This window comes from Rhinoraja longicauda, chromosome 4 (genome assembly GCF_053455715.1).
Source record: "Rhinoraja longicauda isolate Sanriku21f chromosome 4, sRhiLon1.1, whole genome shotgun sequence".
In the NCBI taxonomy this organism is placed as follows: domain Eukaryota; kingdom Metazoa; phylum Chordata; class Chondrichthyes; order Rajiformes; family Arhynchobatidae; genus Rhinoraja; species Rhinoraja longicauda.
In genome coordinates, this window is record NC_135956.1 from 67,863,303 (window position 1) to 67,890,183 (window position 26,881).

At 42.8% G+C, this 26,881-nt stretch overlaps 1 protein-coding gene across 1 annotated transcript; it reads left to right on the forward strand.

Annotated features, from left to right (window-relative positions):
• Positions 1–5,361: 5,361 nt before the first annotated feature.
• On the forward strand, positions 5,362–25,552 carry LOC144593181 (zinc-binding protein A33-like). The gene is made up of 6 exons (XM_078398666.1): positions 5,362–5,559; positions 15,203–15,298; positions 16,513–16,752; positions 17,759–17,781; positions 21,127–21,263; positions 24,949–25,552. The coding sequence occupies exons 1-6, from the start codon at positions 5,362–5,364 to the stop codon at positions 25,548–25,550; spliced, it is 1,296 nt and encodes a 431-aa protein (XP_078254792.1). The 3' UTR covers positions 25,551–25,552.
• The last annotated feature ends 1,329 nt before the right edge of the window (positions 25,553–26,881 follow it).

The window sequence follows — 26,881 nt, forward strand, 5'->3', positions numbered from 1 at the left end:
TGAGAACTGGGTTAGACCACATTTTCCATTGTACGTATTCAGCTACTCAACTCTGCTGATTCATCTCCATTTCCTATAGTCTGAAAAGGCAACGGTTAAATCATTTATCTTGACTTTAAATGTAGAATGGCTGCATTTGTACCCTGAGTGCAGTAGTTTAGGTTTAATTTTGAGATGCAGCACAGAAGCAGGCTCTTCGGCTCACCGAGTTTGCGCTGACCAGTGATCACCCGGTGCACTAGCACTATCCTACACACTAGGGACAATTTACAATTATACCAAGCCAATTAACCTACAAACCTGTACTCCTTTGGAGTGTGGGAGGGAAGGAGATCCAGGAGAAAATCCACGCAGGTCACGAGAAGAATGTACAAACTCTACAGACAAGCAAGAGAGTGTCAAGCTTGAAAGGGTTCAGTGAAGATTTACGAGGATGTTGCCAGGACTAGAGGGTGTGAGCTACAGGGAGAGGTTGAGTAGGCTGCGTCTCTATTCCTTGGAGCGCAGGAGGATGAGGTGTATAAAATCATGAGAGGAATAAAAGGGATAGATGCACAGAATCTCTTGCCCAGAGGAGCGGAATCGAGGACCAGAGGACATAGGTTCAAGGTGAAAGGGAAAAGATTTAATAGGAATATGAGGGGTATCTTTTTCACAAAAGGTGGTGGGTGTATGGAACAAGCTGCCAGAGGAGGTAGATGAGGCTGGGACTATCCCCACATTTAAGAAACAGACAGGTACATGGATAGGATAAGTTTGGAGGGATATGGACCAAACGCAGACAGGTGGGACTAGTGTAGCTGGGACATGTTAGCTGGTGTGGGATGGATGGGCTGAAGGGCCTGTTTCCACACCGTATCACTCTATGACTATAACTCTAAGCATCGTAATTAGGATTAAACCTGGGTCTCTAACGCAGTAAGGCAGCAGCTCTACTGCTGCACCACCATGCCATCCTAGTAGATTCACAATCTAAAGGAAAATACAGTATATTGTCTATATTAGTATCGGGTATGAGAATATTCTCTCTAATTTTAGATAGCCCCACTAGATTATTGCAGAGGCTGAAAGAGGAGGCAGTGAGTTTAAGAGTCTAAATCTTGATGTGGCTTTATAAAACTGGTTAGGCTGTAGTTGGAGTACTGCATGCAGTTCTGGATACACTATTACAGTAAGGATGTGGAGGGTTTGGAGTGTATTCAGAAGAGGTTCACAAGGATGCTGCCTGGATTAGAAAGTATTAGCTATGAGGAGAGGTTGAACAAACTTGGACTGTTTTCTCCAGAGCATCAGAGGTTGGAGAAAACTGGTACGTAAGTAAAATTATGAGCGCTATTGAATGGGAAGACAGTCAGAACCTTTCTCCCAGGGTGGAAATGTCAAAGACTAGAGGGCATAGCTTTAAGGTGAGAGGAGAATGACGTTTTTGCACAGATTGGGGGATGCCTGGAACATGCTGCTAGGGGTGGTGATGGAAGCACATATGATAGTGAACTTTTAAGAGACTTTTAGTTAGCGCCACATGGATATGGAAGGATATGACTCATATGCAGGCAGAGGAGATTCGCTGCATCATGTTTGGAGAGGCTGAAGGCCCAGTCCCCGTGCTGTACTGTTCTATGTAATAAAGATACATGAATCATCATTTGACTGGTGAACAGGAGAGACCAAGGCAAAGGTGGAATAAGATTAAATGAAGTGCTCCAGCAAGTCAAGGTCATGTTGATACTGTTGCAAGCATGGTTGGGTAGAGCAAGTGGGAATATGGTACAGCAGGTGGTAACTTACAATCAAAGGGCAGCAGATATTCCTCGGACACCTTTCCAACAAGACTATTGCATTATGAGCGTTCATGATTGCCGTGGGCCTTTAAATCTTTCGTGTTGAGCTTCCCGAGTACTGTAGCCCTGATCCAATGATTTATAGAAACATAGAAACATAGAAAATAGGTGCAGGAGTAGGCCATTCGGCCCTTCGAGCCTGCACCGCCATTCAATATGATCATGGCTGATCATCCAACTCAGTATCCCGTACCTGCCTTCTCTCCATACCCCCTGATCCCTTTAGCCACAAGGGCCACATCTAACTCCCTCTTAAATATAGCCAATGAACTGGCCTCAACTACCTTCTGTGGCAGAGAATTCCACAGATTCACCACTCTGTGTGAAAAAAAACGTTCTCATCTCGGTCTACAAAACAGAATAGAAAAAAAAATTTAACACAAAAAATAAATTAATACAGTAAATTAAATTAGTCCCTGGTGATATGAGCACCGCCATTCAATTTGATCATGGCTAATCATGTCACTTCTTATTTCTCAACCTGATGTCCTCATCGGCGTAATTGAGGACCACTCACCCTGGTCACTCCTCTCTCCCAACAGTTGTGAAAATGCGTATCTCCAGATTCAGGGACAATTTCTTCCCAGCTGTTATTAGGCAACTGATCCATCCTATCACCAACTAGAGTTCAGTCCCGACCAATCATTTTCCTCATTGGAGACCCTTGGACTATCTTTAATTGGACATTACTGGACCTTATCTTGCACTAAACGTTAATCTCTTTATCCTGTATCTGCACACTGGAAGGCTTGATTATAATCATGTATAGTCTTTTCACTGACTGGATAACATGCAACTCAAAAGCTTTTCACTGTACCTCGGTACTTGTGACAATAATTAAACTAAACTAAAGCTATTTGTCTGCATCTCAGTGTTCCTTTGCGAAACTCTCTGATAAACCTGTTCTCAGCACAACACAAGCATACCTCCATGAATCTGCTGTGACTCAACGTTATAAATAGTAAAATGTTGCCCCAGCAACCCCTGGGGATTTCCTTTAATAGCTTGGAGAACTTAAGTGATTGAAAAGGGAGGGAAAAGAGAATAGTATCATGGGTTCTAATATTCTACATAGTTTTAATGTGGTTATTTTAAGTCGATATGATTTGCTCTGACAATGTGTGAATTCGAATTTAACTCGGGTAAGCATGAGATGGCGCATTTTGATATGACAAACCAGGGCAGGACTTGCTCACTAACTGGTAGGGCTCTGGAGTCTATTACAGAGCAGAGCAATCTAGGAGTATAGGTACTTCGTTCCCTGAAAATAGCGACACAGGCCAACAGAATGGTGACGAAGGTGCTTGACACGCTTGCCTTCATCAGTAAGGGTATTGAGTACAGGAATTGGGACATCATAATAAACTAAACATTGGTTACAAGATGTTGTTGAGATCATACTTTGGAGTATTGTGTGCAGTTCGGGTTGCCCTGTTACAGAAGTACTGGCAATAAGCTGAAAAGAGTGCAAAAAAGATTCACCGGGATGTTACTAGGTCTTGAGTTACAAGGAGAGGCAGGGACATTTTTCCCTGGAAATTTGGAGTCTGGAGTGGAAAAATCAAGAGAGGCATAGGTTAGGTGTATGGGCAGTCCAAGACTAGAGGGCATAGGTTCAAGGTAAGAGGAAAAAGATTTGGGTGACCTGTGGGTCAACTTATTCCACACAGAGGGCGGTGTGCATATGGAAGAAGAAAAGGCAGGTACAATAACATTTAAAAGACATTTAGACAGGTACATGGATAGGAAATGTTTGCAAGGGTATGTGCCAATTACAGGCAAATGAGATTAGCTTTTCTAAAACCTGGTTGGTGTGGATGAGTTGGGCCGAAGGGCCTGTTCCATGCTTAATGATTCTGAAGGAGCGTGTACTCCTACACCAACCTGTCTCTCCTCGCCCTCCATTGCCGACCAAGATGGCCTTCTAATACCCCAGCAGCAGGCCTAGTTCGCTCGCCATGGAACTGGGAACCCACCTGGAGTGGGAAGCCGCTGAACTCGTCCCCGAGGATCAGGAACCAGAATGAAGGGTGGAGGGAGTCGGCGATGGTGGTAGATGCTGGAATAAGGGCCGGTAAGAACTCGGCTGTGGGAGGCACCCCCGGGGCACAAAAGCTAAAGGCAGCCAGGCAAGGAGAGGGATGACGGTTCACTGGACGATCCGGATGGAGGAGATGGCTGCAATGGGCGTTCATGGTCTGCTGCAGCTGGGACTAGGAAAATTATGCTAAAACCTGGCATTTGGACTCAGTGGGCTGTTTCCATTCATTCTGTGGTTAATTGGGGATTGTACTTATGCATGGCAATAATCTTACTGATCTGTATGCAAAAAAAGAAATTCACTTTACCTTGGTTCATGTTTTAACAATGAACCATTGAACCATCGGAATTTGTTGGACAAAATGGCCATGAAATGTCCTTGGGAAGTCAGATTAAAGAGAAACCCGGGCATTTTATACATATATTCAGAAACAAGACGATAACTAGAGGGAGGGTTATCCCTCCCCCAAGGATAAAGAAGTATATGCTTGGGGTCAGAGAATGTAGGTGAGATACTAAACAAGTACCTTGCATTGGTATTCAACAAGGGGCGGTGATGCACCGGTGGAGTTGCTGCCTTTGCAGCACCAGAGACTCAGGTTCAATCCTGACTATGGATGTTGTCTGTACAGAGTTTGTATGTTCTCCGCATGACTGCGTACATTTTCACCAAGTGCTCCAGTTCCCTCCCACACTCCAAAGTCGAACAAATTTATAGATTAATTGGCTTTGGTAAAAAATGTAAATTGTCTCTAATGCATAGCAGGACAGTGCTAGTGTATGGGGATCACTGGTTAGCGCAGACTTGGTGGGCTGAAGGGCCTGTTTCTGCACTGTATCTCTAAACTAAACAAAGAAAAGGACGTGGAGGATAGAGGTCAGTGTTGAAAATACTAATTTTGAGATCAAGAAAGTGCTGGAACCTTTGAAGAGCAATGAGGTGGATAAGTTCCCAGGGCCTAATTGTATCTATCCCAGATTTTGTATGGTTTGATTTGACTGGATAGCTCGTGGCAATAATACATCAATACCAATATCATGATTGAACCATGGAGCTTAGAGCACTAGGTGCTCTGTTATGATCCGCAGAGTGTCACAACTCACCTCGACAAAATTGAGTTGGCCTTGGTTTCTTTGAGAAGTAATACTCATGATGAAAACCAAATCATGGCTGTCAAGATTATGAAATTTTAAAAACTGTCCATTTAAATTTGCATATAACTGGGCCTTATTCTTTTATTTTAAATGTCAATCAAAAAAAACCCAGACTTCCAAGGAAGATTCTGAGTAAAATGCTCCCACTGTTATGAAATAGCTCTGCTGGAATGGTACAACCCTGCCCTGTGGCAATGCAATATATAGCTCCCCGCTTCCTGGGTACTGTCAGTGAAGATTATTCTTTCTACTGCACTTACCTTCCCGTAAAGCTCTGCAGTTCTGGAGTTGGGAAATATTTTAAAGGCTTCTCCAACTGCCTGACATGAGTCTGCCAAGTAGCCAGGGGAGTATCGCCAGCAGCAATGGAAGCGGACTGGACGTACAGTGTGTTATACACAGTGAAAACCTGATCCTCTTCTGCAATGACTGTGTGGAGTGCGTGTGTCCGCGATGTCTGGTGGGGAACAAGCATAAGACACACAGTTTCTCACCCTTTGAGGAGGCTTGCAAGGAACAAAAAGTAAGTACCTGAACCTTTCTTTACTCTTCTCTAGAAAACCATGAGAGGAATAGATAGGGTGAATGCACAGTCTTTTTCCTAGGGTAGGGGAATATAGAACCAGAGGACAAAGGTATAAGGTGAGGGGAATTTTTTTAAAAGGAACCCGAGATGCAACTTTTTCAGAGGGTGGCGGGTATAGGGAATGAGCTGTCACATAAAGTAGTTGAGGCAAGTAATATAACAACATTTAATAGTCACTTTGACGGGTACATGGATAGGGAAGGTTCAGAAGGCTGGGGGGTTATGGAAACTAGCTTAGATGGGATATCTTGGATGAGTTGAAAGCCCTGTTTCCATTCTGTATGGCTCTGTGACTATACGGATAGCTTCAGATAGGTATACGAGACCACACTGACACACAGTGTGGAAGCATGCAAAGCCTGGGGAAAAGCTGGATATGATGGGGAATATCCTTTACAGCATCTTGCAGTCAAACACTTCTTGTATAAATAGGTTGGTTGGTGGGTATGAATGGGACACTTTGCTTTTGGGGATGTGCATGTCACTGAACAAGGCTGACCTTTCTGTTAAGCAGTGGGTTTCTCCACGAACTAAACACTACCTGAAGGCAGTTACAAAATCACAAAGCAAAAGCAGGAACAGGCCATTCCATCCCTGTGCCTGCCACATCTCATTGACAGTAGGTAGTAAAACCATTTCTAGCCCACACTACATTGAGGCACGTATTTTGACCTCTGCATCTGAAATTTGCTTCTACCTGTAGAACCAAGCATTGTGTGAGTGTAGGTCCACCATGTGCAAACACTACGTTCGGTAGCAGAAGCTATTTCAACTATAGGTATGTCTGTCACAGGACCAAAAGCTGAAGCATTTACACGAATCATCAGCCAGAAGTGCTGAGTGGATACTCAATTTCACCCTCCTCCAATGGTCCCCAGCGTGATCAATGCCAGTCTTCAGCCAATTTGTTTCACTCCACGTGATATAAAGAAGTAGCCAAAGGCATTGGATACAGCAAAAGCTGTAGGCCCTGATAGCATTCTGGCACTACCCTGATTCCACCCAGGTTACAGTATGTGGCCCTCTTCTGGAATTGTGCCCTCACTGCCATTAAATGGCTTCACAATGGCTGATGTAAGATAGGAAACAAAGTGCTGGAGGAACTGAGAGGGGCATGCAGCATCTATGGAGAGAACGGACAGAAGACATTTGGGGTCGGGACTCTACTTCAGGCTGAAGGAGGGTCCCGACCTAAATCGTCGTCTGTCCATTTCCTCCCCAGATGCTGCCTGAGCTGCTGAGTCCCACCAGCAGTTTGTGATTTGCTCAAGATTCCAACATCTGCAGTAACAAGAAACAACTGATTCCATCCCTGGGCTGGAGACAAATTCATAGGTCACAGTAGATGAATATCTTAGACCCTGCTCTTCTCATCACCGGCAAGAGTGTGGTTTCATAGCTAATCCAGCTATGGCAATAGTAATTGAACAACTCCCAGAGGCTGCTGGATACCCAATGGAAAAAATGTGCGAATCAATTCAGGTAAATAGCACAGCGATATTCAATTGGCGCTAGCTGTTTCTTGTTTGCTGAAAATAGTGAAATTTGAATGAAGAAAAAGCACGATAATGATCAAGATATATTTCCAGTAATCAGTAGGAATGTCTTAACTGTGTTTGACAGCGGTACAGCCCCAGGGAATAGCATTTAACCCAAATAATTCCATAAAGACTGGAAGTAATCACTAACAAATGAGCCGCTATCAAATGTGCACTATGACCGACTGGGAGAGAGAGAATGGGACACGACCTGTTCTGCTTGGGCCTGGATGATCTTCAAACTCCAGCACTGCTATTTACTGCCTATTGTCAGATGGGAACAGTGACACCTTGTGATAGGTTTGATTGCTACAAATTAGCAGCTGAGAAGGTTCCAAGAAAGAAAGGTAACCAAGCCCAGGGATAGCAACTAACCACTCCTCTAAAGTCTCCTCTAACCACTAACTGGACAGTCTGATGTAAGCAGAAGTAAAAATGCTGGAATCTATTATTAAGCCACTTAGAAAGTGTCAATGGGATTGAGTGGAGTCCACGTGGATTTATCAAAGGGAAGTCATCCCATCAAATCTGTTAGGATGTTTTTGCTAGCTGGATGTCTGGAACCATTTTCATTCTCAAAATAATGAGTTGACCATTAAGGATGGAGATGAGAAGAAATTTCTTCTCTCAGAGGTTGGCAAATCTTTGTGAAGGTTGGTTTATTCAAGACGTCAATAAACGTTTTATGGAGATCAGGGGATAATGGAATTAGTGCAGGGTTACAGCACTGATGTAAAGAATCATCCTTGATGTTGCTGAATGGCAGAACATACATGAGGGACCTAACCTGAACTTGCACAGATGTAAAGAATCATCCTTGATGTTGCTGAATGGCAGAACAGACATGAGGGACCTAACCTGAACTTGCACAGATGTACAGTTCGGTAACTTGAATGTCCAGGAATGAAGGAGATTACAAAAAGTGGTGGACACTGCCATCAAGGGTACTGACCTCCCCACCATCGAAAGAATCACTGCCTCAAAAAGGCAGCCAGCATCAAAGGACCCACACCATCCTGGCTGCTCTCATTTCACTTCTGCCATCTGAAAGAAAGGTACAGGAGCTTGAAAATTGTGACCTCCAAGTTCAAGAGGGCTTCTTCCCAATAACCATCGAGCTCTTGAAAACTAAAAACACCAATTAAACTATGAATTATGAATTGTCTTGTTTGTGCCAAGGACTTTGTGCATTATGCAATAATATTGGGGCTTTAATTAATTTATTTTTTTTGTTAATGATGTTATCTATAAATATTGTATTTATAGACCTGCAAATAAGAATTTCATTGTTCTGTTTTCGATACATATGACAATTAAACAATCTTGAGTCTTGCCTTTAAGCTTGCAGACAGCATAAGTTGCAGAACTAAATGAATTTGAATTCCCAATTTTCAGCTTCATACCTCCCAGGAGAAGACTGTGTTCTTCACCTGGAGTAGTAAATCTTGGAAATTCTCTTCCCAACTGACACTGAGCATATTTAAGACGGAGGTATCACAAAATACTGGAGTAACTCATCGGGTCAGGCAGCATCTCAGGAGAGAAGGTATGGGTGACGTTTCGGGTCGAGACCCTTCTTCAGACTGACCTGAAGGGTCACCCATTCCTTCTCGACCCGAAACGTCACCCATTCCTTCTCTCCTGAGATGCTGCCTGACCCGCTGAGTTACTCCAGCATTTTGTGATACCTTTGATTTATACCAGCATCTGCAATTATTTTCCTACACATATTTAAGACGGAGATAAACGGAGATGGGGTTAGCACAGGAAGGTGGGACTGGGTAAGACATCAGCCACAACGCAATGATTGACAAACCACGAATTGTGAACTGTAAGCCGTACCCCTGCTTCGATTTATTACCCTTTGCTTTTAAACTAGTTTGCGCTCTAATCCTAAACTTTGCTTCAAATCTCACTTTACATCCGTCCACCTGAAGCTTAATAAAGGTTTAAAAGCAGAAAATCCGACACACACTTGGTGCTCGACAACATGTGGAGAGAAAACGGGTTAACATTCTCGACCAGTAAACATGCATCAGAACCTGAAAAGTGAGGAGACAAGCGTGTTTGGAATAGCAGAGGTGGGAAGGTGGGAGAACTCAGATGGAGACTTGGGTTGCACGGGTGACACTTACTTAGAGTCATAGAGCTGTACAGTACGGAAACAGGCCCTGAGGCACAACCTATCCATGCCAACTAAGATCCCTAACTGAGCTAGTACCACTTGCATGCACCTGGCCTGTGAACCTAGGAACCTTTCCTATCCCCCCACCTGCCCATGTGTCTTTTAAATGTTGTTATTGTTCCTGTCTCTATCACTTCCTCTGGCTGCTTGTTCCATATAGGCACCATCCTCTGTACGAAAAAAAGGTATTTAGAACTCTTTTCCCTCCAGTTGTAGACTCCCCTATTCTGGGGAAAGAATGTGATTACTCATCTCATCAATACCCCTCTATATTTTATAAACATCTGGGAAAGGTTAATAAAATTACCTCTCAGCCTCCAAAGCTCCAGAGAAAAAGGGTCCCAAACTATCCAGTCTCACCTTAAAACGCAAACCCTCCAGACCCAGTAACATCCTCATAAATCTTTTTTGCATCAGTTTAATGACATCCTCCCTGTAGCAGAACTATACACGAGTTTTCAAGAGAGAGTTAGATTTAGCTCTTAGGGCTAAGGAATCAAGGGATATGGGAAAAAAGCTGGAATGGGGGTACTGATTTTGGATCAGCCAAGATCATATTGAATGGCGCTGCTGGCTCAAAGGGCCGAATGGCCTACCCCTGCACCTATTTTCTGTGTTTCTATGTTTCTACACAGCACTTCAAATATGGCCTCACCTATATCTTGTACAGCTATAAAATGACATCCCAACTCCTGTACACGATGCCTTGACCGATAACGTCAAGCTTGCCGAACACCTTCTTCACCATTCTGTTTACCTGTGTGGCCATACAGTTAACATCTGTTGAGAGAGAAAAAAATATTCATGTTACAGGTGAATGGCCTTACATTAAAACTGGCCTGTTCTGACCCAAAGGGAAAGACTGGATATCAGAAGTTATTGAGTTCAGTATTAAGTTCCAAGTGTTAAACTTGCATTGGGGTTTGTTGGAACAATGTAGGACACTAAAGTCAGAGAGATCAGAGTAGTGGGATGCAGAATTAAAAAGGGGCTGTTTCCATGCTGTATGACGCAATGACGGGCGATTGGAAGCTCACCGTCATCACTGCAAACTGAACAGAAGTGTTCAACCTCTCTATAGTTGCATAGAGAAGAGTGAGAAGGGGAGTGATTGGTAGAAATGAAAAAATGTACCAAGGAGTTGCGGAGGAAATAGCCCCTTTGGAAAACTGAATGGGTAGAGGAGGGAAATATGATTGCAGAGTCCTATTGAAGGAAGTCAAAATTACATTGCTAATCTGTTGAATTTGGAGGGTGGTGGAGGCAAGGGAAGCATTGATGTGGCTCTGACTGGGAGGAGAGGGGGAGAGCATGCAAGAATGAGGGGCTGAATGGCTTCCTCCTATTTATTGAACTTTGTTCTTAAAACTATTTTGTGTTTCAATTCTAAACTTTGTTTTAAGTCTCATTTTAACTTTTTCCGGCACTGAAGCTTAATAATGGTTAAATACAGAAACCCCCAGGCACTCAGCTGGTCAGTCAGCACCTGGAGAGAGAAACAGGGTTAAGGGGGAAATAGATCAGATGTAAATTGGCGACTATGGCAGAGGAGAAGTAAAGGCATCTCAGAAGCACTGGTGTGGAAAGTCTGCCCATCATAAGAGTTGTATTGGAGATGGCAAAATTAGACTAACATCCTACAAAGCAGGATGGAAGGAGGTGTAGTCAGTGGGAGACTGTGGGCTTCTAATGGATACTGAACATTGACCTAGTGAACTATTTGAGCTGATGATATTTGGACAGATATATAGATAGGAAGGGTCTACAAGACTATGGGCCAAATGCAGACAAATCGACTAGTCCAATGTGCCAACTTGGTCAACGTGGACAAGGTATGGTGAAGAACCTGTTCGGTGCTCTATGATTATCACCTGAAATTGAAATAGAGAAGTCAATACGGGGAAGGAAGAGTGAAAACAAAGTGTTGATGGAACTCAGCTGGTCAGGCAGCATCTGTGGAGGGAATGGACAAATGTTTCAGTGCTGGTCAAGACCAACCCAAAATCTCATCTGACCTTTCCCCTTCAACAGATGCTGAGTTCCTGCTGAGTTCCTCCAGCACTGTATTTTGCACAAGATTCTAGCACTTGTAGTCTCTTGTGTCTCCAAGGCAGAGTCTGATATTGAGCAGATAAATGGGGCAGCATGTTGGAAATGGGGTGAGGTTAACCAACTAAAACTAAACAAAAATCAGCTCTATACAACTCAGGAAGTGGCATCAATATAGTTTTCAATATAACAGCAAAAGAGGAAAGGCTAGGGGCTGGAGCCACATATCCCACAAAGAGACGGGGATGGCTTCGACCGAGTTTGCATGGCTTCATCTTTGATGGAAACATGAGTGTTGAAGGACTAGGGGACCCCATCAGCCATCGTATACAACAAATTATTCTCCAACATTTCCGTCACCTCCAACGGGATGCCACCACTGGCCACATCGTCCCATCACCATTCCCTTTCTGCCTTCCGCAGAGACCGTTCCCTCTGTAACTCTCTGGTCCATTCATCCCTTCCCACTCAAACCACCCCCTCCCCAGGCACTTTCCCCATGCAACCGCAGGAGATGCAACACCTTTAACTCCCCCCTCGACTCCATCCAAGGACACAAACAGTCTTTCCAGGTGAGGCAGAGGTTCACCTGCACCACCTCCAACCTCAGCTATTGTATCCGCTGTTCCAGATTCCAACTTCTCTACATCAGCAAGACCAAACGCAGGCTCGGCGATCGTTTCGCTCAACACCTTTGCTCAGTCCGCCTTAACTAACCTGATCTCCCGGTAGCTCAGCACTTCAACTCCCCCTCCCACTCCCAGTCTGACCTTTCTGTCATGGGCCTCCTCCAGTGTCATAGTGAGGCCCACTGCAAATTGGAGGAACAGCACCTCATATTTTGCTTGGGCAGCTTACAGCCCAGCGGTATGAACATTGACTTCTCTAACTTTAGATCGCTCCTCTGTCCCTCTCTTCCCCTCCCCCTTCCCAGTTCTCCCACTGTCTTCCTGTCTCCACCTATATCCTTTCTTTGTCCCGCCCCCCCTGACATGTGTCGGAAGAAGGGTCTCGACCCGAAACGTCACCCATTCCTTCTCTCCAGAGATGCTGCCTGACCCGCTGAGTTACTCCAGCATTTTGTGATACGAAGGACTAGGGGACATAACTTTAAGGTGAGAGGGGTAAAGTTTAAAGGAGATGTGCGGGGCAAGTTTTTTTAAACAGAGGGTGGTGAATGCTTGGAACTTACTGCCGCGGGTGGTGGTGGACGAGGCAGATACGATAATGGCATTTAAGAGGCTTTTGGATAAGCACATGGATATACAGAGAATGGAGCGATATGGATCACTTGCAGGCAGAGGAGATTATTTTGGCATCATGTTCAGCACAGACATTGTGGTCTGAAGGACCTGTTCCTGTGCTGTACTATTTTAAAGTATATTGGCTGGGATGGACTTTGTAACATCTAGTACCCAGAGATCTATTATTGTCTGCAGCAAAACAAGTGAGGAGTTTCCTGGTGAAGAAGCAGCTTATCTGGAATAAATGGAGTCATACTGCGCAAAAACAGGCCCTTCAGCCCACCTTGCCCACGCCAAACAACATGCCCCAACTACACTACTCCCACTTGCCTACATATGGCCCAAATCTCTCTAAACCTATCCTATCCATGTACTTGTTCAAATGTTTTTTATACATTGTCACAGGGTATCTGTCTCAACTATCTCCTCAGGCAGCTCATTCCATATACAGTGCATTCAGAGAGTATTCAGACCCCTTCACTTTTTCCACATTTTGCTACGTTACAGCTTTATTGTAAAATGGATAAAATTCTTTTTTTAATCATCAATCTACACACAATACCCCGTAATAAAAAAGCGAAAACAGGTGTTTCGAATTTTTTGAAAAGTAATTAAAAAGAAATAACTAAAATATCACATTTACATAAGTATTCAGACCCTTTGCTATCGCACTCAAAATTGAGCTTATGTTCATCCTGTTTCCATTGATTATCCTTGAGATGTTTGTACAACTTCATTGGAGTCCACCAGTGGTAAAATAAATTGATTGGACATGATTTGGAAAGGCACACACCTGTCTATATAAGGTCCCACAGTTGACAGTGCATGTCAGAGCAAAAACCAAGCCATGAAGACGAAGGAATTGTCCGTAGACCTCCGAGACAGGATTGTGTCGAGACACAGATCTGGGGAAGGGTATAAAACAATTTCTGCGGCATTGCAGGTCCTGAAGAGCACAGTGGCCTCCGTCATTCTTAAATGGAAGAACATTGGAACCACCAGGACTCTTCATAGAGCTGGCCGCCTGGCCAAACTGAGCAATCGGGGGAGAAGGGCCTTGGTCAGGGAGGTGACCAAGAACCCGATGGTCACACTGACAGAGCTCCAGAGTTCCTCTGTGAAGATAGGAGAGCCTTCCAGAAGGACAACTATATCTGCAGCACTCCACCAATCAGGCCTTTATGGTAGAGTGTCCAGACAGAAGCCACTCCTCAGTAAAAAGGCATGTGACAGCCCGCTTGGAGTTTGCCAAAATGCACCTAAGGGACTCAGACCATGAGAAACAAGATTCTCTGGTCTGATGAACCCAAGATTGAACTCTTTGGCCTGAATGCCAAGTGGCACCGCTCATCACCTGGCTAATACCATACCTACGGTGAAGCATGGTGGTGGCAGCATTATGTTGTGGGGATGTTTTTCAGCGGCAGGAACTGGGAGACTAGTCAGGATCAAGGGAAAGATAAATGGAGCAAAGCAAAATTCCTGATGAAAACCTGCTCCAGAGCATTCTGGACCTCAGACTGGGGTGGAGGTTCACCTTCCAACAGGACAACGACCCTCAGCACACAGCCAAAACAATGCAGGAGTGACTTCATGACAAGTCTGTGAATGTCCTTGAGTGGCCCAGCCAGAGCCTGGACTTGAACCCGATCGAACATCTCTGGAGCGACCTGAAAATAGCTGTGCATCGACGCTCCCCATCCAACCTGACAGAGAGCTTGAGAGGATCTGCATAGAAGAATGGGAGAAATTACCCAAATACAGGTGTGCCAAGCTTGTAGCGTAATACTCAAGAAGAATTGAGGCTGTAATCGCTGCCAAAGGTGCCTCAACACAGTACTGAGTAAAAGGTCTGAATACTTGTGTAAATGTGATATTTCAGTTATTTATTTTTAATTACTTTGCAAAAAATTCTAAACACCTGTTTTCGCTCTTTTATTATGGGGTATTATGTGTAGATTGATGATTATCCATTTTAAAATGTCTGTAATGTAGCAAAATGTGGAAAAAGTGAAGGGGTCTGAATACTTTCTGAATGCACTGTACCTACCACACTTTGTATAAAGGTCCTATTAAAACTTCCCCCCACACCTTAAATCGATGTCATTTGGTTTTTGATTCCGCTACTCTGGGTTAAAGACTGTGCCTTTACCTAATCTGTTCCTCTCATGATCTTATATACCTCTATAAGATCACCCCTCATCAGTCTCCTGCAATCCAAGAAATAAAGTTCTTACCTGCTCAACTTCTCCCTATTAGCTCAGACCCTCCAGTCCTGGCAGCATTCTTATAAAATTGTAATTAATTCACTGAAGCACAAATAAGCTATGGCACAGAAGGATATTATTTAGTTCCCAATAGAACCAATAGAACAATAGTCCCATTGCCCCGTTCCATTCTGTGGAATTGCAAATTATTTTCTCTCTGGTGTCCATCCAATTATCTATTGGAATCAGGGGCTGACTCTGTGTCCACCACTCTACCACTCTGTGAATTGCAGACCTTCATTGCTCCCTGCATAACTCAATATTTTACTCTCTGTCCCCTGCATCTTTACAACCAAGTCACAGATCATAAAGAAAGTAAAAGATCTGAGGAAGATTCACGACAAAGTCAAGAAGGACACGGACCGTATTTCTATGACTTTACAGGACGTTGAGGTAAGCTGAAAGCAATGAACTCTCTCCCTCCCACAATCCTGGCGATACATCGTTATTGTCTCCAAAGCTATCCTTTACAACCTATGTTATAATATCTAGCATTACTGATAACTTCACATTATTGATGATTGTATATTTATTTGTTGTGTTGTTGCGTTAACATGAAGCTGCAGCGAGTAAGAATTTCATTGCTCTGTTCCCAGGGCATATGACAATTATACACCCTTGATTCTAGATTTTGGTGATGTCCTATGCCAGGGGCCCCTTGGTCTTGCACTACCAGCCTTTGGGGATAATTAAGTGTTTGCCATTTCCTACTCGAGTTGACTCGAAAGAGCCCATGAAAGGCAAACTCTGGGCAGTTCCCCTTGAAAGGGCATTGGCATCTAATGATTGCAATAGAACAAGAAAGGCGGCACAGTGGCACAGCGGTAGAGTTGATGCCCTACAGTGTGCAAGATCCTGGTTCGATCCTGACCTCGGGTGCTGTCTGTATGGAGTTTGTATGTTTTCCCTGTGACCGTGTGGGTTTTCTCCGGTTGTTCTGGTTTCCTCCCACACTCCAACCTACAGGTTTATAGGTTAATTAACTTCTGTAAATTGCCCCTGATGTGTAGGATAGTGCTAGCATACAGAATGATCGCTGGTTGGTGCCGAAGGGCCTGTATCTCTAAAGTCTAAAAAGAACAAGGCTGGTGTGGTTTCTCAGTTGGGATAGATATCGCTTTGTCAGCATTGTACACAACCAAAGATAAATAAAAGTAGATTAAAACACTTCATCATATTTACATCTCAGATCCCCCATATAAGTCTTTGAAACCGAAGACCTCTTCACACCTCTAACATCATTACCCCTTCACTCCCTAACTCTATCCCATTTTCATTCCAACTTCATCAATCCTAATCCTCTCCAACATCATACCATCACCACCCAATGACATCCCATCCGCATTCCACCAACACCATCACATCCTCACTCCCCAACTCTATCCCCCTCCTCACTCCCCCACTCTCTCCCACCCCTCAATTCTATTGCACCCAACGACATCCCATCCCTCATTCTCTCCTGTCACCGTCACATGTGCTGCTGTCATCTCATCTCACTCTCTCAGGATGCCTGAATCTTGTGAATTTTGTGTCCTTGGCTCTGACCATCTCAGCTCTGATAAATATTTCTCATTAAACCATTTGAACTGATTTTTTTTTTTGTTCAGCGCATTGTCTCAAAAACTAAAGCATCTGTTGAGGAAAAATACAACAGAATTAAGGAGCTGGTGGAAAATGACAAGAGAACTACGTTGAGCCTGATTGAAGCAGAGACCTTGTCCATGGAGACCCAGATTACCATGCAGCGAGTGGACAAGGAAGCATACAAGGATGCCATCACTTCCATAATGGAACGAGTCAATGAAATGAGCTGCAACGCAGATTCTGAAAATGTACAGACACTGCAGGTAGGCATTCCTGTTACTTAGATCATGAAGCTGTTTTAGCGAGGGTAACATTGAAGAATTGAACACTTTTCAAGCGTTGATATAGAGGAAAGCTCCCTCCCGACTATCCTACACTCCAAATATCAGAAATGTTTTCATATAATGACTGAAGGTCATTTTGTCCATCTCTTCCATGCCAACTCTTAGAGGAGCAATTCCATTAATACTGTTCCTCCTTTCCTATTTTCTCTTTACTCTTGTGACTTATTCTCTCTCATGCCTTCCCAACAACTCCCTTTTGATTATTTTGTTTGGCACTGACCTGCACTAAAGGGTAATTCACCAATTAGTCTACCATACTAATGATGGGCAGAGCAGGCTTAAAGGGCAAATAGCCCACTCTTGTTCCTGTTTGTGCTCTGTTGTTACATTCTTTGTTATCGATTCCAGCCTTCTCCCTATTACTGGCACTAACAGGTACGTAGTTCCCCAATTTCTCTCTGCTGCATTTCTCACAGGATACTGTACCTTCTAATCTGCAGGAACAATTCCAGAATGTGTAGAACTTTACCAACTAGAGAGCAGTCTTGAGTTACCATCTACCTCATTGGAGACCCTCAGACTAACTTTCATCGGACTTTACTGGACTTTATCTTGCACTAAACATTATTCCTTTATCCTGTATCTATGCACTGTGGACCGCTTGATTGTAATCAAATATAGTCTTTCAGCTGACTGGATGGCATGTGGCAAAAAAGCTTTTCACCGTACCTCAGTACACGTGACGAAAAACTAAACTAAAATAAAAAAACAATTTGGGCATTCACTGTATTTATAGCCATCTCTTGGCTTGAGAATTAAAACCCTGCATCCCGTTGCATCACACATCCCGAACATGGATCAGATTCAACGTAAACCTCCCCCTGCACTGTCTCACCAACTCAAAGAGTTATATTATCACAAATGTTTAATTTGGTTATGTACAATTCCACTGACAGTCTAACTAATTAATTTCTTTATATTATAGGAATTCATGAGTTGGAAGACACGGTAAGAATTTCAATTGTTTTAAGAGTTACAGACCAGTTAGCCTGCATCGGTGGTGGGGAAGATGCTGGAGTCAATTATTAAAGAGGTAATAACAGTGCATTTGGATAGCAGTAAAAGGATAAGTTCAAGTCAGCATGGATTTATGAATGGGAAATCATGCTTGACCAATCATCTGGAATTTTTTGAGGATGTGACAAGTAAAATGGATGAAGGAGAGCCAGTGGATGTAGTGTATCTAGACTTTCAGAAAGCCTTTGATAAGGCCCCACACGGGAGATTGGTGAGCAAAAGTAGAGCACATGGTATTGGGGGTAGGGTGTTGACATGAATAGAGAATTGGTTGGCAGACAGGAAGCAAAAAATAGGAGTAAACGGGTCCTTTCCAGAATGGCAGGCAGTGGCGAGTGGAGTGCCGCAAGGCTCGGTGTTGGGGCCACAACTATTTACCATATATATATATATATCTGAAATATGAAATAATATGAAAAATATTAATGATTTGGATGAAGGAATTAGAAGTAACACTAGCAAGTTTGCAGATGACACAAAGCTGGGTGGCAGTGTGAACTGTGAAGGGGATGTTAGGAGGTTGCAGGGTGACCTGGACAGGTTGAGTGAGTGGGCAGACACTTGGCAGATGCAGTATATATAGATAAATGTGAGGTTATCCAAAACAAGGAGGCAGATCTTAATGGTGTCAGGTTAGGTAAGGGGGAAGTGCAGCGAGACCTGGGTGTCCTTGTACATCAGTCACTGAAAGTTGGTGTCCAGGTACAGCAGCCAGTGAAGAAAGCTAATGGCATGTTGGCCTTCATAATGAGAGGATTTCAGTGTAGGAGTAAAGAAGTTCTGCAGTTGTATAGGGCTCTGGTAAGACCACATCTAGAGTATTGTATCTAGTTTTGTTCTCCTAATTTGCGGAAGGACATTCTTGTAATAGAGGCAGTGCAGCGTAGGTTCACAAGATTGATCCCTGGGATGGCGGGACTGTCATGTTTCTATGACTGTCAGTGCCTTGTGCAATTATTTTCCATAGTCATTTTGTTGCTGAAATGTCATCCATTGTGGAAATGACCCAATACATTCTGTTTTCAGAACAAATTAAATTAATTATTGGCTGATATGAAAGATAAAGATTGTACAAGTTGGCAAATTAGGGAACCAGTGAGTAAATTGAGGGATTGAGGGCAAGGTAGTGATTAGGTCAAATAAGCCTAAAGGAAGAAAAGACAAAGACAGGTTAACGAACAGTGTGGGACTGATGATCTGAAATGCATTTATTTCAATGCAAATAACATTATGGGTAAGGAAAATGATCTTAGAGGCTGGATTAGTACATGGAACTATGACGTTGTGGTCATTACAGAACTTGATTGAGCAAAAGGTAGGATTGACTACTCAACACTCCAGTGTTTAGAAGTTGCAAATATGATAGAGAGGAGGACAAAGAGGTGGTGGGGGCAGGGATGCATTACTGATCATGGAGAATATTACAGCTACTGTATATTCTGCACACTGTATTTTCCCCTTTGCTCTATCAATTGTACTTGAGTTTGCCTTGATTGCATTAACATATGCTATAACTGATTAGTTTAGATAGCATGCAAAACTAAGCTTTTCACTGTACCTCAATGCACGTGACAATAATAAACCTAAACAGCTGCACATAGAGAGAACATCCCGGAGGTCTTTGTGTAGAACTCAGGAATATGAAAGGTGCTATCATAATAATAGTAAATTATAAACCCCCCAATAGTCAGCAGGAGTAACAATAATACTGGAAAATCATGGAAAGAATTTTAAAAATTGTTGATGTGTAGATTTTAATTTCCTCAATATTAACTGTCTTTATGCCAAGGCCTTAGATGAGCAGAATTTGCTTGGTACATCCAAGAGTATGTAGATAGTCCAACCAGGGAAGGGGCCACACTAGACCTTGTATTAGGATATGAGCCTGGCCAGGTGATCGGTGGGTGAACATTTTGGGAACCGCAATCATAACTATTTAAGTTTAAGATAGTTTATCCTTTTTACCATCTCACTTCTCCAGTTTCCACTATAAAAAAGTTCTTCTTTTTAGGTCTATTTTCCTTTCCAACCCAATCAATGCATTGTAAAACCTATACTTCTAAATGTTTTCCAGTCATGATACAGATTAATCCAAAGGTTAATGGCTTCACTCCCTATTGCAGTTCTTTGACGAGCATTCCCTGCATTTTCTGTTATCTTTTCACATTTTCAGTATTCATTAAATATTTTTTTCAATTATTTTCTGTTTCGGGCTGAACAAAATATTTTGTCAAAAATACTCCAGAAACCCCACTCTCAAATACTTTTTAGAATATGTATCAAAATTTTGAGGGGGATTTTGAGGGGGATTTTTTTCATAGAGGATGCTGAGTATAAGGAACAACCTGCCAGAGGAAGTAATTGCAGCAGGTGCAATGACAACATTTAAAAGACATTTGGGCAGGTGCATAGATTGGAAAGTTTTATGGAGATATGGGCCAAACATGGGCAAATGGGACTAGCATAGATGCGTCATCTTGATCGGCATACACAAGTTGGGCCGAATGGCCTTTTCCCGTGCCGTATGGTCTTCCCACGCACCTGCTGCATTTGTCCTCCTTGGAGATGGAGGTTGCAGGTTTCGAACGTGCTACTGCAGTTGTGTAGCTATGGTGTATTTAATAGATGTCATACCTTAAGCCACTGGTGGTGAAGGTAATGTAGGTATCTGGCACATCATCCAAAAGTTATGATCTTGTGAGTACAACTATGTCAGACTGTTGCTTGACCAGTCTGTGTGACAGCTCACCCAATGTAAACAACAATTTCCAGATGTTTATGAGGAGAACTTTGCAAAGTTAACTGGACTGGGAATTGCTCTGAATTTGATGCTTGTCAACGTTGGATGGTGCATCCAGTTTTGCTCCTTCTCTATTTGAAGTATTAGCTAAGGTGCAAACCTGTAACAGTGTGTTTTCTTCACATTTGGGGCAGCACAGTGGCGTAGCGGTAGAGTTGCTGCCTTACAGCGTCAGAGACCCAGGTTCGATCTTGACTATTGGTGCTGTCTGAATGGAGTTTGCACGTTCTCCCTGTGACCGCGCGGGTTTCCTCTGGGTGTTTCGGTCTCCTCCCACACTCCAAAGACGTACGTTTGTAGGTTAATTGGCTTCTGTAAGTTGTAAATTGTCCCTAGTGTGAAGGATAGTGCTCGCGTGCGTGTGATTGCTGGTCGGCGTGGACTCGGTGGGCCGAAGGGCCTGTTTCCACAGTGAATCTCTAAAGTCTAACGTAGAGTCCAAAGTTTAAATCGCCCTCTCTTTTAATACCATTTAGTCTTGAAACGTTTGAAGATTTACAAATGTCATTTGGTAAAGAACTGCCCGTGGAGAACAGAAGACTGAGATCACTGGAACGATCAGTTGATGAGTTGCACCAGGCTGTGAGGAAGCTGCTGCCACGGATGTGGGAATGTAAGTGGGAAAAGCGGAATTTGAGGGCTGTTCAAAGATGGAGAATACTTAGCTTATGCACTCCTAAGATGAATAATGAGATGTGATCTCACTGTAGTGTACATAATTCTTATGGTGTTTGACAGAAAAGATGCAGGGATAACGATTCCTCTGGCTGAGTTGTCTGGAACCTCAATGCCAACATCTCACATTAAGGATTTCTTCACCCAGAATGTAATGAATCTTTGGAGTTTTTGTTGAGTTTTCTATCTGAGAAGGTGCTTCCATGGAGATCAATAGAATTTTGGATATTACGGGAGTCAAAGGATATAGATCCTCGACTTCCTCATCAGTAAAACCAAGGAACTGATTGTTGACTTTGGAAGAGAAAGGTCGAGAATCCACAATCCTGTCTTCATTGACAGGACGGTAGTGGAGAGTCAAAAACATCAAATTCCTGGGTGTGCATATCTCAGAAGATCTTTCCTAGATCCAGCACATTGATGCAATCATAAAGAAACCCCATAATGCCTCTACTTCCTCAGAAGATTGAGGAGATTTGATACATTAATGAATACATTCTTGAACTTTTACTGGTGTACAGTAGAATGCATATTGATCGGTTGCATCACGGCCTAGTTCGGCAACTCAATTGCTCAGGAATGAAGAAGATTGCAAAAGTAGTGAACACTGCCCAGACTATCATGGGTACTGACCTCCCCACCATTGACGGGGTGTACAGGAGTTGCTGACTCAAAAAGCCAGCATCATCAGAGACTCACTCCACCCTGCCCACATTCTTATTTCACTCCTGCCATCGGGAAGAAGGTATAGAAGCCTGAAAACTGAACACTGTCCAGGTTCAGGAGCACCTTCTTCCCTACAACCATCAGGCTATTAAACACTACAACCTCCAAATAAGCCCCAATCTACATAGACCTGGGCACATTGTTCTTGTTTTTGCACTATTATTGCTCGTTTAAAAAAAAAATTATACACATACTGATCTTTTTTTGTTTATTATGGTGTGGACATATGACAATAAACATTTTTGACTTGACTCTTGAGTTAGAAAAGGGAAATGATCTTGAAGTTATATACCAGCGATAATTTTATAGGAACATGGAACTAGTGCAAGTAGTCTAAAGGTTCTTTTGGTTCTATTTCCTTTTTCTTGAGATCAAGAATGGTATGTGATGGAATTGTCCAAAGATTCAATTCTAATTCAGAATCAGATTATTTTACACCAGGGTGCAATAAAATTCCTTGTTCGCACGAATGTCAGAGTGTAAACAGTATGTATGGATTTGGGATAAATTAAATTAAAAATACGAGTAAAAATCACAGAGGGTGCAAAGACTGTAGTGCAATCCAAAGTAGTGCAAGAAAATACTAAAGTGCAAAAGCAGACTTTCCAATTAAGAAAGAGTTAAGAGTAAGAGTACATGGCAGCATTCCAGGAAAGTGGGTATGAGACAGGTGATTGGTTCAGCAATCTGATACAGTGGGGAAGAAGCTTAAGTCTGGATATCCGAGCTTTCAAGCTCCCAGAAGGCAGAGTAAGAAAAGGGAACGGCCAGGGTGGTAGATACACCTGCCTTGCTGATGCAACGCACTATGAAGATGGACCAGATGGAAGGAAGTGACGAGACTGCGATGAAATGGGTTGTGTTCACCACTCTCTACAAGTTCGGTGTCAAGAGCAGAGCAATTGCCATACATCTCGTTAGCATATTCTTTATTAGCGCATCTCTAGTAGTTCAAGAGAATCCTTGTGCACATTTGTACCTTCTGAGAAAGTAAATACCCTTCTTGATCACTACATCAATGTGAAAGGACCAAGTTGGGTTGCTGGTGATATGGATATCCAGGAACTTGAAAGCTGTTGATCATCTCCACAGCAGCTTTGTTAATGTGGACAGGGTTGTGTTCACCCCACCCTCCCCACTTCCTGAGCTCAACAACCAACTCTTATCTTATTGATGTTAAAGGACATGTTATTACTCTGACACCGCGGCACAAGGTCCTGATCTCTTTCCTGCATTATCTCTTTATTGTTGTTAACCAGCCAAAGCCAATTAACTTAAAGAGGAACTTAAACATGATTTCAAACCCATCGTAGTATAAGAAAATAACTGCAGATGCTGGTACAAATCAATTTATTCACAAAATGCTGGAGTAACTCAGCAGGTCAGGGAGCATCTCCTCCCGAGATGCTGCCTGACCTGCTGAGTTACTCCAGCATTTTGTGAATAAATTTCAAACCCATCCACAGACTCCATCATAATAATCATAATCATAATCATACTTTATTAGCCAAGTATGTTTTGCAAAATACGAGGAATTTGATTTGCCAAACAGTCTTCTTCTTCTTGCGTTTGAGGCAAAAGAACTTATGAAGCTGCTTCTGGTTCTGCTGTCTCTGTTGTCGTTCGCCTGACTGAGGTCAGTTGACAGGGCTCACCACGGGGAGGTCGTTAACATGAGCCCCGGCCATACAGTCATACCAATAAAAAGCAACAGAATACACAAAATACATTTTAACGTAAACATCCACCACAATGACTCCTCCACATTCCTCACTGTGATGGAAGGCGAAAAAAAGGTTCAATCTCTTCCCTTCTTTGTTCTCCCACGGCCGGGGTCTCGACCCTTCTGTTGTCGGGATGATCTTGGCTCCCGTAGCCAGCTGTCAGGCCCTCCGCATCGGGGGGGATCTCAGCTCCCCCGCGCCAGGCGATCGGACCCTGGGTCGGGGCTAGTCGAACCTTCTGTGACTTTGGAGCTTCCCGACATCAGCCTCTACCCGAGACTGCGATCTCTTCGACGTTAAAGTTTACAGGCCGCGGTTGGAGTGTCGATCCCAGGTAAGGGATCGCAGGATCCGATGGCAAGTCCATGGCCCCACGGTGGGGCTCAAAGTCAGTCTCAAGCAAGGCCGCCAGCTCCATGATGTTAGGCCCCAGAGCGACCGGACATACGATCCGGAAAACAATCGCATCTCCGGCAAGGTAAGAGATTGAAAAAAAAGTTTCCGCCAATCCCCTCCCCCATCACCCACATAAAACAAACCAGAGAACATTAACACATACTTTTAAAACACACTAAAAATAACAAAAAGACGAAAAGACAGACAGACTGTTGGCGAGGCTGCCATCGCTGACGGTGCCACCCGGTGTTTTGAGTGTCCCATCGGGAAAGCAGACCTAACGTCTACCAACGAGATGAATGGGATAGAGCCAGCAGGGGAAGGGGAGGAACGCCGTGGTGAATTATAGTTTGACTGCTCAAAGTGAACATAAAAGGCATTTTTATCCTATAAAAAATATTGTTGCCAGAGATTACCCCCCACTTTGTCTTGTATTCATGATGATTTTCAGGCCCTATGCCAGTCGGTTGCCATCGACTTGACTGATTTGAGCCTCTAGCTTGTTCTGGAATTCTCCCTTGGTATCCTTGATAGTCTTATGCTGATCATACTTGACCTTCTCATGCATTATAGAATCATCCATCTCGAGTGCCTTGGATCTGGCCTTTAGCAGAGTGAATCTTCCTGCCCATCCAAGGTTTCTGGTTATGATACACGCAAATTTTCTTTGTCTGAGTTGCTTCAAACTTTTAAATATTTACTGGTGTTTTGTGAATTATTATAGTTTTAAGTTTTAGTAGCAGCAAAATAATGATTTTTTTTAAAATCTTGTTACAGTTATGAGGAATATTACCTTCAATGAAAATACAGCACACAGAAGTCTCATGATATCAAGGGATCTGACTTCAGTGCAGTACACACCTGCACGCAGCAGTGTCCATGATAATTCAGATCGTTTTGAAAACATTTTCAATGTTCTGTCAAATGAGAGCTTCTCATCTGGAAAACACTATTGGGAAGTGAATGTGAGGAACAAGAGTGAGTGGAACATTGGCGTTACATATCCATCTATTAACAGGAAAAGCAAAAGCAAGGAATCCATTCTCGGCAAGAACAAGAATTCATGGTCCTTGCGGATGGTTGACAAAGAATACTATGCATTTCATGCTGATGAGTCCATTTTGCTTGATCTGAGCAGTGGAGATCAAAACTCTGAACGCTTGGGAATATTTATAGATTACGAAGAGGGGCGCTTGTCTTTCTACAATGTTCACCGTGGCACCCACATTCATTCCTTTAAAACAAAGTTCCGGAAACCAGTATATGCTGCATTCAGTCCTGTTTCAACCACAAGTTCAAAAGATTATGAACCAATTGTGTTGTGCAATTCATGTGTCAAAATCAAGGAAATTTCCAACACAGACGAAATAGAATTTTAAAAATGGGAATCCTGATTAAACTTGCAATAGTTACTTGGAAATCAGTTTACGTTGTATTCTGAAGTTTTGTTTACTTTGAGTGCTTCAGTGGAATTATACTTTTTAATTTATGACCAATTACTATTTTTGCTGGCTATTTCTCGTGTATTTTGGCTTAATGCTGAAGGTTTTATATTCCTCAAGACTAAAATGCACCAATTCTTATATTGAAGAATAAAAGAATATATTCCTTGTTTATTTTCATGTTCATACAGAGGATTTAATGTATGTATTGAAAGGTAGCAGTCAATGTTTCTCCAGAGATGCTGCCTGACCTGGTGAGTTACTCCAGCACTTTGTGTGTTTTTGTAAATCAGTGTCTGCAGTTCCTTGTTTCTACATTAAAGTTTCATATAGATTACAAAAAAAATATTTTTGTTCAGTGTCATCATGTGTCACCTGTCTTATTCATCTTTATATAATAGGAAGTACCATCATTGGCTTACAAAACCATAATTAATTATTTTTCTTCACAGTGTGTCAGAGAGATTGATTTCAAGGCAAAAAAATAATAAAATGAGTAGTTAGTGAAGATTAGACAGTATACATATGGTATCTGTGCTAAAGTCAGACCTTTCTTTATCAAAAAAAATAACTTCAAAGTTACACCGTGCCAAACACAAAGTAGGCAATAAGTTGAAACTAAATGTTTAAGGATGTGGGTCAACAAGTCTAAAGGTTGAAGGACTATTTGTGTGCTATGAGTGGGTTAACTTAGTTTTGCAAATTACCTTTCTGAAAGTGGATGTCACCTTCAATGTTGACAGGTAATGCATTACATGTAAATCGAGACTAGAATTTGATGAGACAATCTTGTAATTATCTTTTGTTTCTGTATGCATTATTTTCTGAAATAAATGTGCCTTATTTTCAAATGAGGGAATAGTGTTTATTTAATGCTTCTGGCCTAGTTTCCACGGTACAACACAGCATGATACAAATTTGATTCAAAGATGGGCTTTGGGGAATTTGTGCTCCATACTTCGCTCCATAGTGTTTCCATGTGTCAAGCCAGCCGAAAGTGCCATTTGATGTTTTATTTTATTTTATTTTATCGATATTGCATGGAAACAGGCTCTTTGGTCCTCCGAGTCCATGCCGACCATCGATCACCTCTACACACTACTGCTATGTTATCCCACTTTCACATCCACTTCCTATACATTAGCAATTTACAAAGGCCAATTAACCTATAAGACCTGCACGTCTTTGGGATGTGGGCGGTAACCCACGCAGTCACAGGGAGAATGTGCAAACTTCACATTGACAATACCCGAGGTCAGGATTGAACC

Excerpts from the sequence above, each read along its gene's own strand:
- LOC144593181 (XM_078398666.1), top strand. The coding sequence starts at position 5,362 with ATGAGTCTGCCAAGTAGCCAGGGGAGTATCGCCAGCAGCAATGGAAGC. Across the intron at positions 17,782-21,126 it reads TTCATGAGTTGGAAGACACG|TCTTGAAACGTTTGAAGATT; the intron begins GTAAGAATTTCA and ends AATACCATTTAG. Across the intron at positions 21,264-24,948 it reads GCTGCCACGGATGTGGGAAT|TTATGAGGAATATTACCTTC; the intron begins GTAAGTGGGAAA and ends ATCTTGTTACAG.